This window comes from Cyprinus carpio, chromosome A2 (genome assembly GCF_018340385.1).
Source record: "Cyprinus carpio isolate SPL01 chromosome A2, ASM1834038v1, whole genome shotgun sequence".
NCBI lineage: Eukaryota > Metazoa > Chordata > Actinopteri > Cypriniformes > Cyprinidae > Cyprinus > Cyprinus carpio.
In genome coordinates this window covers 7429317-7446104 of record NC_056573.1, presented here as the reverse complement: position 1 = coordinate 7446104, position 16788 = coordinate 7429317, and the positions used below count along the sequence as shown (strand labels likewise).

The following is a 16788-nucleotide window of genomic DNA, read 5'->3' as shown; positions in this document are numbered from 1 at the left end:
TGTTGAAGACCCCTGGGAGCGCCACCTGACAGCCACTTCAATTGGCTTGTGAACTCCTCACTTGAAGAGGCTGCTGTAGTGCTCCCAAAAAAATGAGCATGTCCTCGGAGGGTGAAAGGTGCTCCAAGACCATTATGTAGGTGTCAGGGTGGTTCAGTCAGTCCAGCAGCTTGATGATGTGAGGTCAGCTTAAGGAACCGGTTTGGAATGAACAGTCTAAATTTTTTTAGACAGTTTTTATGATGTTTGTTGAAAGTAGTTTCTCAAATAAGGACTTGGGAAAAATTAAAGGCTGTTTAGCCAATTAGTTATTTGTAATGTTATTGACATTAATCTAAAAAAATATATAAAAATCTGTATCAGAGAGTGCAGCCTACAAGGCTGATGCATTGCATATCCTCCATCTTTGCTGCAAATTTCATAGCCACCTGAAGGTCATCCTTGTAATGGGTCCCTTCAGAGACCAAGCCAAATCCACCTTCCCCCTTCTTATTACCAATGCCAAAGTTTCAACAAATGTGATCAATTAAAAGGGAAATTTTACACTGCTTAATTATATAAAGCAGTTTCCTGTAGTGTGACGTGCTATATCTATTCTCAAATATTTTTTTTATTTTTTTATTTCTGATTCTAATAATTATACTTGTAGTCTTATGACTTAATATTAGCAGGAATGTTTAAATGAACTGCAATAAATAAATAATAAAAGTGATTAAAATTAATAATAAAAGTGATTAAAATTAATAGAAAAAAATAATATTAAAAATGGAAGGAGACTCCTGATGATCATTGTGATGTCCTGTAGAGAAGTGGTCTACAGAGAGGAACATCGACCAAATAAGTCTTTTCAACCAAATCATCAACCAAATAATTTTTTCTTTCTTCCTTTTGTGTATTTTTTTTCAGAATGTTTCCAACAATCTTTAAACATACGTGACCATATTTCAGGTTTGAATTTTGCTAGTCCCTATTCTCTCTCTCTCTCTCTCTCTCTCTCTCTCTGGGCTTATTGAAACTTTCCTTACTGGTCATAGATTTAGAGGATTTTTTTCCTACAGTGGTTGTGGCAGTGGTTGTATTTCCTCTGACTGCCACATGAGGGCAGCATATATTACCTTCATTCCCCTGCATCCCTACCATTTTGCTTGTTCTTCGGTTGTTTGTGAACATACTGAAAAATGAAAATGTACTGCCCTTTAAACTGATGTCAAAATATTTCCAACAGTCTGGTTGTTGACTAACATCTCTGACACTACTCAGCACAGAGCTATGATGATATAGCACAACTCCCCTGGAGGCACATTAACAGTAAACATTTTGGATATCGCCCTCTGACCCATCCATTTCAGGTCTTGGATTCTCTACTAATGAGCTTATGAGTTCAGGTGTGTTTGATTAAGCATAGTTTGAAAGTGTGTACTGTTGGTGTGTGTCCTGGCATAGCAGTCTGGCTGTGGTTGACCTAATACTATATTTTCACAAAAAGCTGTATTAATGTAATGTGTTTAAATTGTAGCATTCAATGTACTGTACGTTGTAGGCCTTTAGAAGACATGATATTTTTTGAACAAATATAAATATGTGACCCTGGACCACAAAACCAGTCTTAAGTCGCTGGGGTATATTTGTAACAATAGCCAAAAATCCATTGTATGGGTCAAAATTATTGATTTTTCTTTTATGCCAAAAATCATTAGGATATTAAGTAAAGATAATAAGAATTCATTTATATTTTGTAAATTTCCTACTGTAAATATATTAAAACTTAATTTTTGATTAGTAATATGCATTGCTAAGAATTCATTTGGACACTTTTAAAGGTGATTTTCTCAATATTTAGATTTTTTGCACCCTCAGATTCCAGAATTTTAAATAATTGTATCTCGACCAAATATTGTCCTATCATAACAGTACATCAATGGAAAGCTTATTTATTCAGCTTTCATGTGATGTATAAATCTCAATTTCAAAAAATTTACCCATATGACTGGTTTTGTGCTCCAGGGTCACATCTATGCACAAAGTTACCATGATAGCACCATCACCAAAAGTAATTAATTGTGCCTGCCCTGCTTTACTATAACACGCGTTCATTGTGAGTGCTAATATTATGTTAGGTTAGAACAGAGGCCGGCTACTGCCAGAGACACAAAGAATAATTTCTTATTAATGTTTGTAATTTCACAATAATTTGTCTTAATATATGTATATGATCAAAAGCCTGTTGTGTAATGTCTGATACATTTTAACATGATTTTTCTAAAAATTGATAAATGGATAATCAAGTAATATGAATCTTGAAATACTACTAACAATACTAATAATATAAATATTATTCTTGCATTTACTAAAACTCATTGAACATACATTTTCTACTTATTTTTTAATTAATTAATGTTTTGGATTGTTTTGGAATACATTTTTTATTAGTCTTAAGGTATGAAAGTTAATCTTACTGAAAAGATTACGTTATATAGATATGGCAACCAATTGTTGCATTTATTATCAATCCATATTTAATACTGAAGATTGAAATGAAACATAGCAAATTACTTGGTTTGAAAAGCTTTTAAAACGTATATATCATGATGTCATAGATCTAATGTATTGCACTTTGATGGGTGTGTAAGTGAATACTGTCATGTAAACTGGTTATAAATTGATTATCAAATAAAAACACTTATTTAAGCAATTCATTTTAAAACACTGATTTATTTGTGGTTGAAACTCAACTACTGTGTGTTGCTCAGAGGTGTGGTTCTTTCTGACTTGGCCGCATTTGGAACTGTTTTCACTGGTGGAATAAAAACAAACAAATAAACTAATGAATGATTGAAAATGTCCATATTGTAGAATTCAGTCAATATTAACTTCTTGTTTCCTATACTGTTGTATAAAATCAATAACACACTATGGCTGAATCACAGCCCTGCTAATCTTGGAACAACTGCATTATGCATTCTGTTCACAGAAATTACTACTTCTCTTCCCAAAGAGTAAAACAAAACATTAGATTTAGTTTTTATGGAATGATTACAAAAAATATTGCATCTATATAGAAGCTTCAGTTCCTATTCATTGTAACTGCGTGGAAAAGAGCAACTAGCACTTTTTTCAAAACTTCTCTTTTTGCATTCCACAGAAGACATACGGGTTTGAAACAACATGAGGGTGAGTAGATTATGACAGACTGTTTATTTTGGGTGTACTATCCCTTTAATTGTTGTTGCTGGATTAGGGATGCAGTCCTAATTAGTGCAATTAGAGCACATCAAAGCAAATTTCAAAGTGAGTTATTTACCCTCTTTTTTGGATAATCCAGTTTTCCACCAGTTTTCCATCAAATAAACAACTACTTCAGGCCACAAAGTTTGATAATGCCTTCACTCTGAATATCTGCTTTATCTGTAGCTGCTATACCTGACAATATGTTATTTTGATTTTATCAGTTGCCTGATAATGCATGTTTCTTTATCCTAGAATCCAAACCCACATTAAAACATGCACAAAATACTATTAAATATCACTGAAACCAAATGATAATTATAATAATTAATTAATTCATTAATTAATTAAAAAATTAAATGGCCACAAAACAAAATCTTGGCTCAGTCCTAAAATAATATTTCTTTCTACATCTCTTATTCTGTACATTTTGTGATGGCAATGTTTGACGTTGAATGTTTAGTTATATGAGTGGTAATGAAAGTGTTCATGGAATATGGAAATTATTATACACTTTTATTTGTTTGATAAATTTCTATTTTAATATTCTTAAAAGTTATATGCTTTTGTTGCAATCCAAAATGATTAAAGGCACTCTTCAGTCAAATAGGAAATTGGAACAATTGTATGCTAAAACTACTCTGTCTTATGATTTAGTATCTGGCTGGAAAAGTGACTAACAACAGGGAAATTTATCTGCTTATTAACAGAGGGGTATACGCTGGGTTGAGAGGTGAGTGTAACCAATCAAATTGTAGAAAACTTTGCTATTTTTATGCATTTCCTAACATATAAGTGTGTGTGTGTGTGTGTGTGTGTGTGTGTGTGTGTGTGTGTGTGTGTGTGTGTGTGTGTGTGTGTGTGTGTGTTTGTACAGTTTTTTTTTCTTTTGTGACTCTTGGCTGGTTGCTAAAAAAACCTTATTCCTGTAAAGAGACTTGGAGCTGGTGATTTAATGCTGCGCAGCTGGAAAAAGGAAGCACTAAAGATTTTAGCACTTACATTGTAGAAGTCAAGGCAGTGCTAGTGGCTTTTTGGATGGAATGCCGTACCACAGGTTAAGGGTAGTGGCGCAAAAACAAGGTATGCAGTATATGCGGTCCATAGTGGCGCCGCACAGCTCTTTAATAAAATGTTATAAATAATCAAAAGCTTAGTTGTTTAAAATAATGAAACATTTTTATTTAATGGTTTTTAGCATTTTAAACAAGTTCAAAAAATATTTTTATTATAAACTTAAGATGCATATCTCTTTAAAGTCCGCATGAAATCAAAATTGACTTAATTTACTTTACAAGCGCACATTGCAAGTCTTGATAATCATCAAATTAATCTGAATTCTTATAATCTTAATAATCTTAATTAATCAAATTAATCTCAAAATAATATGATTAATTAATCATTCTTTGCATGATGAAGGCACCTCCGTGTGGGCATGTGATGATGACAAAGAAGGGCACTTCAGAAACAGTTGTTTGGTCCCCTACACCCTTCAACCCTTCGAAGCTCTCACTCCGGAGGGTAAACCCTTTGAAGGGATTAGGGCATAGGGATGAGCCCTTCTAAATGGAACGCAGGGAGTGACTGACTTTATGAATGTCTCACTGAATCATTGATTCAGTCGATTCATTTAAAGGGGTTATATGATGCGATTTCAAGTTTTCCTTAGTGTTACAAGCTGTTCGTGAATAGATAAGATCCCTGAAGTTGCAAAGACTAAAGTCTCAAACCCATAGAGATATTCTTAAAAGTTTAGACTGGTCCAAGCCCTCCTAAAACACCTCGTTTAAACACGCCCCCACATGTCTACGTCATAATGTGGGAAGATTTGCATAATGCCACCCAAATGTTCACGCAAAGAAAGAAGGCGTAACTTTGATTCTCGCTGTTGCTGCCGGCACTATGTCGCAGAGCCGCTGTTTCATCATGAAAGAGAAAATACTTTGTTTGGTCTTCCAAAAGAGGACACAACTAGAAATCAGTGGTTAAGTTGTATTTACAACACTGTTCCAGAACAGCTCAAACCAAATATTCTGATGTGTGCAGTGCATTTTATGGAGGACTGTTTCCTGATCCTGGGAGAGTAGACTACAATGCCGGCTGTTCTGACTCACAGTCTGTAAGTATGTTAACATATGTAAAGAATTTACCACTGATGATTCAAACATGAGTTTTGAGCAGTGTAGAGCAGGGCGTGTTGTTTGTCGTTTCTCTTATCACAAATGCAGACATGGTTATATGTTTACATGGCACGATGCAACGCGTAAAAAGACAGTAGATGTCGCGGCGGTGTTCTGACCGGGACACACATCACAGTATGGCAAGGGGCGTAACATTTCTGTGACACGCTTGAAGCATTCGGCCAATCACAACGCACTGGATAGCTGGCCAATCAGAGCACACCTCGCTTTCCAGACTGATGAGCTTTGTAAAAAACAACGCGTTTCAGAAATAAATGTCATATATTAAAAAAAATAAAACACATTATAAAAAAAATAACTAATTTTTTGAACTTTAATCCACATAAACACATTTCAGTACACCAAATACATAAAATAATGTTCTTTTTAGCAACATCATATGACCCCTTTAAAAACTTGGACTCTGTGTGTTGATCAGAGACGCACAACAGTTATCCTTATTTTTATTGGCGAAGTTACTGACAATGTGTCTAAAATGTAAATATTCACACCTTATCTTCATTTTTACTGTAGGTAAAAAACATTTATGTAACCTATACTGTCTTTCTAAACGCCAAATGATGATGTCACATGTACAACTTTCTTGCGCATCTGACTAATATTACCACACGCTTGTATTTTACCAACACTCAAAACAACATCATTAATTTTAAAAATATTCACACACGCACATCAAGTTCAACAGCACCAACCCAAAAATAGTAAACTTTATCTCTTGACTGAATCTGCACATGCATTTCAAGTGTTCTTGCTCCGTCCAATCAATAAATGCACATCTTTGAATGAGCCTACTGTCAATACCACCCATTTCAGGGGCTGCCAAAATTAATTTTTTTGGTAACACTTTATAATAACTGCACACTATTGATCATTAATTAAGCATTAGTAAACAGATAATTCATAATTTATAAAGCATTAATAGACATAAATAAGCAGTTTACAAATACAGATATAAATGCTTTATTCTTGATTTAAAAGCATATCTATAATGTGTTTAATAACTTTATTATCATACTTTATTCATGGTCAATTTATCATTTCTCAATAAAGTATAGCATTAATTACAAACCGGTTATTTAGGAGTTGCCAGTGATTCATAAGTTCACAAGAAATTGTAAGTAAATGTAGTAAATTCAGGTAGTTATAAAAGCATTTAGTAGTGGTCAGTTAACTATTTATGTGAGCTCATCTAAAGTGAGGACTAGTTATGCCTTGTAAAGCATTTATAAATGATATTTAAAGGCCCAGTTATCTTCTAAACAGAAAAAGGAAACAAACACAACACAGTGATACAGAACATAGAAATATTAACAGCCTTTAAATCTCATTTGTAAAAGCTTTACAAGGCATAAATAGTCCTCACTTTAGATGAGCTCACAAAAATAGTAACTAACAACTACATATGTTTTATAACTACCTGAATTAACCCTGAATTACAGTAGAAATATGTGTTCATAAACCATTTATTAACACTCTAAGTACTATTACTATATGTCTGAAAAATAAGATGTATGAATGCACATTTAAATAGTTTTATTAATCATTTACTTACAATTTCTAAGTGATCTTATGAACCACTGACAACTCCTTAATAACTGGTGTGTAAATAATGCTATACTTCATTTAGAAATGATAAATTGATCATTAATAAAGTATGAAAAAACAATTATTAAATACATTATATATATGCTTTTAAATCACGTATAAAACCTTTATATCTGTATTTATAAACTGCTTATTAATGTCTATTAATGCTTTATAAATGATGAATTAACTGTTTTCTAATGCTTAACTAATGATTAATAGCGTGCAGTTATTATAAAGTGTTACCAATTTTTTAAATCAGTTAGAGCTATAGAAATACATATTAATATTTACAAGTAAATCTCCGTATTATGTGTAGGCTAGCCTACTTTCTGTAGTCACATCCTGACTCTGCCACTGCCTAAAAGGGGAAAAAATCAGTTCATTTCTGAGTATCTCTATTACTCAAAGAAAAAAAAAAAAAGAAAAAAAATAGTTTGTCAATGGGCTATTGATTTACATTTGAGAGAAACTAAGAAGATTGTATTTTTGAAGATTGTAAAATTGCCGTTTTGAATTCAAAATAGGCCATCTGTGTGATTCAAGTAGATCTGATGAGTTGAAAACTCTTGCTACTTCATAATTTAATACAAACCAATGCTGAACTTTGACAATAAAGAGATTTTTAAATACTATAATAGTGATTTGATAATGTCTAAATATAAACCCATTAGCAAAGCATTTGAAAAGAACTATATTTCAGAGTGGAAATGGTAAAGGAAACAATAAATGATCCTCTGCTTCCATCTAGTGGTCATAATGGGAATCATGACATCCATTTTAAAAGTATTTGTTTTTCTACCAGGTAAAATTTTGGCTGAAATCTTCCACTTAGCATGGCAAATTTTCCATGAAATATCTCTGTAAGTAAAAATGAAAAAATGCAGATGTTCTTTAAAGTAAATTTTACTTACGGTGTTCTCATTTTATTCAAAAATGTGCAAAAATATGAATAACTTTGAGGCAAATGAATAATATTAATATTATTAATATTAATAATAATATATATATTTTTTTTTTACTTCTGATGAGCTTGAATCCTTATGCACAAGCAGAAGCTAGTTAATATGCTTTTTTGTCATTAACTTACAGAAAGTTTTCTGCGGGAGTTAGCGTTAGAGGCTACTAGAATTCAGGGGGGTGCAAACACCGATCTTGCATTCCCCTCAGCAAATGTCCAAACAAGCCCCTGGTTAAGGGAGGGCCTTCTGAGTATAATGGGCCATGAACATGAGTTTGTCCATGCACCTTAAAGTTGTAATGTAACTGAAGTAACAACGGATCTTTTCTTTCTTTGTTGTGAAACAGATTATCGAAAAATAAATTGTAGGGTGGGGACTTGGTTTCATTATGATTTGATTGAATGGTGGGAAATCTGGATGAGAGATTGTAGTCAGTTGTAGGAAAGGGGCGGGGTTTAAGCAGACTAGATGATTAGAGAAATCCTGCATGCATCATCGGAGGCAAGTCTGTCATTTCACTGGAAGACTGAATTATATCCTTTTGATTAAAAACTTGATTAAAAAAGAGAAAAAGAAAACAGAAAGAGATTTCAACTTATTTTTAAAATAATTGTGTTTAATAGTAGAATTTGTGGTGAAAAACTACCCATGATGCTGTACAGAAAATTCTACTAATCAGAGAGCCATGGCGAGCAAATCGTCCCAAAAGAGATTGCAGGGAACGCCCTCCGTCATAAAGCAACGTATGACATAATCAAGTATCTTTGCACAGATTTTGCAATTACCTTAAAATATATAGTTTGTGTAGACATTTTCAACAACTTTAAATGAATAGTTTTGTATTTCACCAATGTTTTTAATTTGATTATGTCATGTGCAATGCTTCATGGGATTGTGGGTTGTTTCCTATAAAGCCTTTATCAGAATTAGCCAACACTTTTAAAAACACTGTTGTAATATTTCATAATATTACAATTTTTTGCTGTATTTTTAATCAAACAAATGCCTTGGTGAATTTTAAGATACTATAGTTTCAAAAACATTATAAACATTTAAAATGTTGAACTTAATTTACCTTATAGTTAATGATATCCATAGACTTTTTCATACTATGGTAATCAATGGCTACCGTCAACTGTTTGGTTACCAACATTCTTCACGCTCTTCTTTTGTGCGCAACCTAAGAACCTCATACAGGTTTGGAACAACTTGAGGGTGAGTCTATTATAGAATTTTTATTTTTTGGTAAACTATGCCTTTAAAAGAATAACTCATAACAAAAGTAAATAATCTACAGCTGCATGTTTGAAATAAAGAAATTCATCAAGACATTTTTAACTTCAAACTCTTGCTTCTGGCTTAAATACGGCACCCATTCACTGCAGAAGACCCTTTAGTGAGCAACTGATGTAATGGTATTCTCCAAATCTCTACTGATGAAGAAATAAACTCATCTAAATTGGTTAACATTTTCTGGTGAACTATTCCTTTAAGGCTGAGGAAAATAGTGGTTGAGAATGGGACTTATCATAAAACCTCCTCCTCCTTTTTAACACAAAAAAATAAAACCTTTTCTTGTAACACCACATTTAAGTTATGTTAATATATATATATATATATATATATATATATATATATATATATATATATATATATATATATATATATATATATATATTATATATACAGTACAGACCAAAAGTTTGGGAAACATTACTATTTTTAATGTTTTTTGAAAGAAGTTTCTTCTGCTCATCAAGTCTGCATTTATTTGATCAAAAATACAGAAAAAACAGTAATATTGTGAAATATTATTACAACTTAAAATAATAGTTTTCTATTTGAATATACTTTAAAAAAATAATTTATTCCTGTGATGCAAAGCTGAATTTTCAGCATCATTACTCCAGCCTTCAGTGTCACATGTAACATCCAGTCTATCACATGATCATTTAGAAATCATTCTAATATTCTGATTTATTATGAGTGTTGGAAACAGTTCTGCTGTCTAATATATTTGATCAATAAAAGGTTAAAAAGAACTGCATTTATTCAAAATAAAAAAAAATTCTAATAATATATATTCTAATAATATATTTTATTTACTATCACTTTTTATCAATTTAACACATCCTTGCTGAATAAAAGTATTAATTTTATTTAAAAAAAAAGAGGGGGCAAAAAAATTACTTACCCCAAATTACTGACCAGTAGTGTATAATGTTATTACAAAATATTTATATTTTAAAAACATAGCTTCTTTTTTTTTTTTTTTACTTTTTATTCATCAAAGTATCCTAAAAAAGTATCACATGTTCTGAAAAAATATTAAGCAGCAGAACTGTTTCCAACTTTGATAATGAATCATCATATTAGAATGATTTCTAAAGGATCATGTGATAATGATCCTAAAAATTCAGCTTTGCATCACAGAAATAAATGATAATTTAAAGTATAATTAATTTAAAAACAATTATTTTAAATTGTAATAATATATCACAATATTATTTTTTTTTTCTGTATTTTTGATCAAATAAATGCAGACTTGATGAGCAGGAGAAACTTCTTTCAAAAACATTAAAAATAGTAATGTTTCCAAACTTTTGGTCTGTACTGTATATATATATAATAATAATAAAAAAATTTAGGTTACCTGACAAATTTGTGTAGCCTAATAATAAGCAATAATAATCCAGTGAGCTTGTACCTCCATATGAAAGTGAAAAAAAAAAAAGTTAAAGTGACGTGACATACACCCAAGTTTGGTGACCCATACTCAGAATTCACATATGCACAAATGCAAGTAACATTAAAGTAAATCTTATAAATAGACAATTATTGTCTTATTATTACCGCATGAATATACTCTCTTTGTAACAATAGTGAAGTTCATTTCTATCATCAACACCGATCGTCCTTTACGTTACAGTGCGCTGATAGAACAGGAATGAAATATCCGTCACATGATGAGGGGGCGGGGCTCTCGTAGCTATGAGCCAATAGCAGCGCACGTAAACCCGAGCTTTGTAGATCACGGAATAGAGCATGAATAACGGTACTCCACAATATGTACTGATATGTTTCATTATTTCCACACCAACGTCGGGAATCCATTACTTATATAAATAAATCATTAAACAGCCAATACTGGCCTTTTCGTCTATAGACTGAGACGATCGCTTCAGCACTGCGAGCTGTTTATTCAGTCTTAAGATGGCCTGGATCTGGAAGGTAAGTCGAGCAGCTGAATGTTTGTCTCGCATTATATCTAATAATGTATGGATGCGCATTAATGTTCTGCTCAGATTACAGTCACATTTTTTTTTTATTTTTTATTTTTTATCTGAAGTATGCAGCGAGAAACAGCGAGGTTTATGCTAAAAACTGTGTGCATTTGTAATGAATAAAACTGTGTGGTAGAAGCTCATGTCTGGTAACACTGTTCAAATGCGACACGTGTGATCACCCAGTTTGCTTACACTTTGCAACCAGATTTAATGGCTGTATCCTGGTTTATATAATGATAAGACTTGTGTATCCAAACATGTCGACAGTGTCTGATTCTGCAAAGACCATGTAAGAGACATAAAATGTAACAAAGTTATTCGTTTTCCTGTAATATGCACTTTATTACAACCAGTGATGTATTTTTATGGTTTTTATGTCCTCCTTGAGGTTTGACAACCTTCTATTCAGAAACAAATGAAGACCTTCATGCATCATGAGACCACTACTCATAATATATTTGGGTGGAGGGTTTGTTTTGTGAATCATTTTGTGATGTGAAAAGAAAAAAAGGATAGTAAATACATTTTCAAACCTGCTCGAATATCTGACCTTGTGTCAATCGAAAAAAAGAAAGAAAGAAAAAACAACTCTAAAAACCTTTGTGAAGTGATTTTTTTTTAAACTTTCAAACATGGGAAGTAAGTAAAACGAGAAAAGAACATATTAATTAAAATAATAACTGGAATACACTTTACAACTTTTGCCCTAATTTGCAGTCTGGACGCATCAACGCAAGTTGCTAAAAGTCATTGCCAGTCTGCAGATGTTCAGCAGTCGGAGTTGACAGATTAAGCAGGAAATTGTGTAGTGTATGATGGACAAATACTCAAATTTTAGCTTCAGATTCTATGATTCTATCAGGTCTGAGAATATCAGACATGTCTGATATTTATATCCAACCTAATAACACAAAAAAAATAATTTTACATGTAATGAATAGAAAAAAAATAAGTAGCATATTTCCGCTTGGGTTTGTTGTTCATAGTGTGATCCTCAGTGTATGATGCCTGTAAAAGTTGTGTAATGTATTCCAGCCAACATTATGACACTTCTTATGACACTACTTCTCTTCTCTTATGACACTACTGCAAAACAATTAGCCTATTGTTTTCAGACAAGTTGACAATCTCCAATTGGTCAGACACACTGATAGTTCCTCCTCCCAAAACCATTTTATTAGTTGAGTCAGTAGCCAAACGTTCGTCGAGCCCACTGATTCTAAGAATGGTAACGAACAATTTCCACTTGAGCTTAGTTCAGCATGTCACGGTTACAAACAGTTATCAGCTCCACAGTAGAAATTGGTATCAACTGGGCTGGGACCCATTCAGCAAAGAATGGAACGGCTAAGCAATGAGAACGGTGTATGACCAATTGCACATGAAGGTTGTGTTCAGGAAACTTGTCTGAAGACAATAATTGTTTTGTAGTTCTGCTTGTAACAATATAGGGCGTGTAGAAATCACACTTCAGTTTTAGGAACCGGCTGTGTAAAATTGTGTAGACCACCATGCATAACCTTCTATACTGTGTTTTTAAATATCTGTTTTTTTTTTTTTTTTTAAATATGTGTTGTTTTGTAAATATCCACTGTGAAAACAAAGCCGTGTTTAGCAGTAATGTTTAAAAGAAACAGCACTTTAACAGCTGTATGGAAAGGATGCAATGTCCTACACGCAAAGGGTTGTTTAGCAACTATGTTCAACAAGTAACAATTTTAATTTAAATTACAATGTTTGCATGCCATTCGTTGAAACTGAAGACATATAATCAGGAGATGCCTGTGTGGCTGTAAATAGCTTCAGTTGGCTGTACTGTCTGATAAAGAGGTGCCTTTGTCAGTGCTTTATCATTACCCTTAATCTATACCTCTGCATCAGACAGCAATCAGCAAACAGAGAAAAGCTACAGGTTATCTATTTAAAGCTGCTCATATAAAATACATGTTCCTGCTTATATGGACCTGAAGTGTTGGGGTTCCGTTGGAATTCCTTGAATCCTCTTTAAGCACATTTCTTTTTTATTCTGGACAGTTTGGATGGTAATATAACGTTCAAGAGCTGGTGAGTGTGTAATTGCTAAGAATTAGTTTCAGTGTTGTCACAGTGGTCAGTTCGGCCTGTGCTCAGCCTTCTGCATGCATACACTTCACTGTAAAAAGACTTGCAATTGTTACCTTACTTGATTTAACCATAGTTTTGATCGTGCAACTTATATTTAAGTTTATATTTTTGATATTTAGATATTTAGACATGTTAGAAAGCCAAACAATTTGTATACGAAAACAATACTAATTTAATATTATTATTGTTATTATTATTTCTAAGACAGTAATATATTACTATTGAAATAAAATTATTTAACAAATTAATAAGTAATTGTTTTACTTTATTGTATTAACATTTCCATGCATACAGTCTCTGAGATGCTGAAAACCAGGGCCGGCCCAAGCCTTTATGGGGGCCTAAGCAGAATTTTATTTGGGGGCCCCTCGGTGTCGCCAATACGACTGATTATTGTCAATTCACACACTATAAATCTAACTCAGCCATTATCAGTTTTATTTGTTGTAGCTGTGTTGCTTACATCACACCAGTGTTTTTACCCTTCTGTGATTTTTAATTGTAACAGTACCAAACCCACAAAAGTGGTCAGGTGTTAATTTGCACTTTAACATTCAGCCTTACAGTACTAAGTGGTATATAATGTGGTGTACTGAAAAGTAGCTAAATAAACCAGCAGACAATGCATTACAGAAAATAATGTTATTTTAACCGCATAAATGATTATACACAGCAGCAAGTCATCTGTACATAAAAAAACAACAACTCTTAATCTATAACTAACTAACTGAGGCATAATGGTATTGGAATATACTAGCAAAGACCCCAAAGGTATAGGCAAAGGTACATAATGTTAAGCTGTTATTACTTATAAGTACTTATAAGTTTATGAAACAGAATTGTTTTATTACAAAAAATATACACCCAGGAAAATTAAAAACTATTTATACTACTACTATTTATACTATTTATTGCAAACAGTGGCAGTTATCTGCACCTCAGTATTATAGAACATTATAAAGCAGTATGTGGTAATAATGTATTGAGTGTAAATTATAATTTTAATTCAAATTATTAAATGGATGCCACCTTATTGGGACAATAAAGCCCTCCCTACACCTACTCTAACCCTACCCAATACTTTATTTTGAAAGGTTTGATTATTTTCTTAATTTTCATTGAAAATAAATGCTTTTCTGATGTGATCTGAAATTTGAAAAGGGAGAAAAAGTTTGCCAAAAGGCAGATTCGGACCCAGGTCGATCGCATCAAAATGTGTAAATTTTACCATCTGCGCCACAAGAGTTGATGACTGTCAGCTGCCTTTTGTAGTGTTCACTAGCCGATTCATACATTGGTGAGTGGAGTTAATGTAAACAGCCTCTGCCAACAATTATTCTATTTGCACAAAAATCAAGCCATTTCATAAACAGCCGCTTAGCCCCTGGTGGCTATGCTTACCCAAACAACAGCTTAGTTATAAAACGCGTATACCAGCTCTGCTGAAAACAATGAATCATGAGCTGCACACATGTAAATGAACACAGTGCTGTGCTTCACTCTGAAACATGCAGCACAGAGTATATTTATTAAACTGAGTCGAGTATAATAAAAAATTATAAATCACAGTCTTTTGCGATTTGATAAGTGTACTAAGCCATATCACAATTTCAATTTTAGTTTTAGTTGAGAAATGTAAAAATATTTTTCATTCATTTATGAAAGTGTTGTACAAATTATCTAGTGATTGATTGGAAACTCTGGTTAGTGTAATAAGAAAATTTATATTCAATTATCCACTGTCCGAAAGTTTACTTTGTGTTTATTCCGATGAATATGCCTGTAATGACCTTGTGATCTTAATCCATAGATAATATAGAGAAAAAAAGAAATGTATTGTGTGTTTTTAATGGGAAAAAATGTCTTATATGGACAGTTATGACTGAAATGAAGTCAAACTGGGCATTGCAAATATGTTTCAGAACATTTCAGAAAATAGTAAAGACCCAAAGAATCTAAATCAAGAGATTATGAGTAAGATCATGAGAAACAGACAGTTTGGATGGGATTACACATAATTCTATTAGGCTAATTTTAAGAGGTTTAACTTTTGAGTGGATCAACAGTCAAAAATAAGCATTTTGCATATTTCTATTGACATAAACACAATAGCAGAGAAATGCTAGTAGGAGTTATTCAGCATAGCAAACTTTAGTATTTTTAAACATATGCCTGCATGATATTAGCCCAATTTAGCCAATTTAAATGAGCTTTCCCTGCATGCATTGCATTCTGACTAATCCAGCACCCACTCACACACACATGATAACTTCACATTTGGCGCATTATACATCTTAACGCCGCTGTATAGGTTTATTTTAAAGTCTTTTATTGTATATGGAATATATATTAATATATAAGTGTTATTTTTTTCTGTTTATGGCAAAGCCATAAGCATCATTACTCCAGTCTTCAGTGTCACACAAAAACCCACAAAAAACATTGTTCCACAAAAAAAATCTCCTCATATTCAAAATTAAAAAAATAGTTGTGTTGCTTAATATTTTTATTGAAAGCGTGATTTATTTATTTTTTTGGTATTTTTAAAGAATAGAAAAAACATTGTTTGGTAACTTTATAAATGTCTTTACTTTCAATTTTGATCATTTTAATGTACGACTGCCAGGGTCAGAAATGAACTTTTCCATTAAGAAATACTCAGATCGATAGTTAGGGCAAATTAATACTAAAGGAAAACTTATGTAATATGAGATTACTTCACCTTCAAAATGACAGACACCAAACAAAAAAGGTAACGTTAAATTTTACTAGAGCTCCATTATCGGTTCTGCTTTCAGCACTGGAGAATAAAAGATATATTCTTAGATGTTTTATTATTAGTACATGAACATTATCTTGCACATTTTATCTCCCCAACAGATTCTAATTTGAAAGAAGTTTGTAATGCATGCTTCGCTATTCCCAATTCAGAAGAGCGCACACACAGCCTGTGTCTCTGAATTCTTCTCATACTCGCTCCTCTCTGCCGTGTCTCATGGAGGAGCCGTTTAAACTTGCAGCACACACGCAGCATGTCTCATAATGTTCAGTTATACTCGTGCGTGGCTCCGCACCGCACGTCTCCACGAGCGCATCTGGCAATATGGATGGGACTTGACGCATGCGTCTATTGGTGGGATGTAATCTGTCAGATGGGAAACAATAGAACAACAGGAATTCCTATTGGAATAATAATAATTTTGTAATTGTTTTAATGGAAACCATAAGAATTTATGTGATGGTTTCTATTGTTTTTTTCAGCAGGGTAACAAAACCCATATTGTGCAGCACACTATTGACAATATTAAGCTGAAGCTTGACTTCAAAATTAAAATCGCAAATCAAATCACAATCGCAATATCTGTCAAAAAAATCGCAATTAGATATTTTCCCCAAATTGCACAG

At 32.7% G+C, this 16788-nt stretch overlaps 1 protein-coding gene across 2 annotated transcripts in view; it reads left to right on the top strand.

Moving 5' to 3' along the window:
- The first annotated feature begins 10979 nt into the window (after window positions 1–10979).
- The window catches only part of st6galnac3 (ST6 (alpha-N-acetyl-neuraminyl-2,3-beta-galactosyl-1,3)-N-acetylgalactosaminide alpha-2,6-sialyltransferase 3), a 94609-nt gene continuing 88800 nt past the window's right edge, over window positions 10980–16788 (top strand). Inside the window, exon 1 of one of the 2 annotated variants that reach the window (XM_042770937.1) lies at window positions 10980–11203. In XM_042770937.1, the coding sequence (XP_042626871.1) occupies window positions 11186–11203 (18 nt within the window). In that variant the 5' untranslated portion in view covers window positions 10980–11185. The remainder of the gene's footprint in view (window positions 11204–16788) is intronic. The other variant, XM_042770932.1, reaches the window with a different exon arrangement.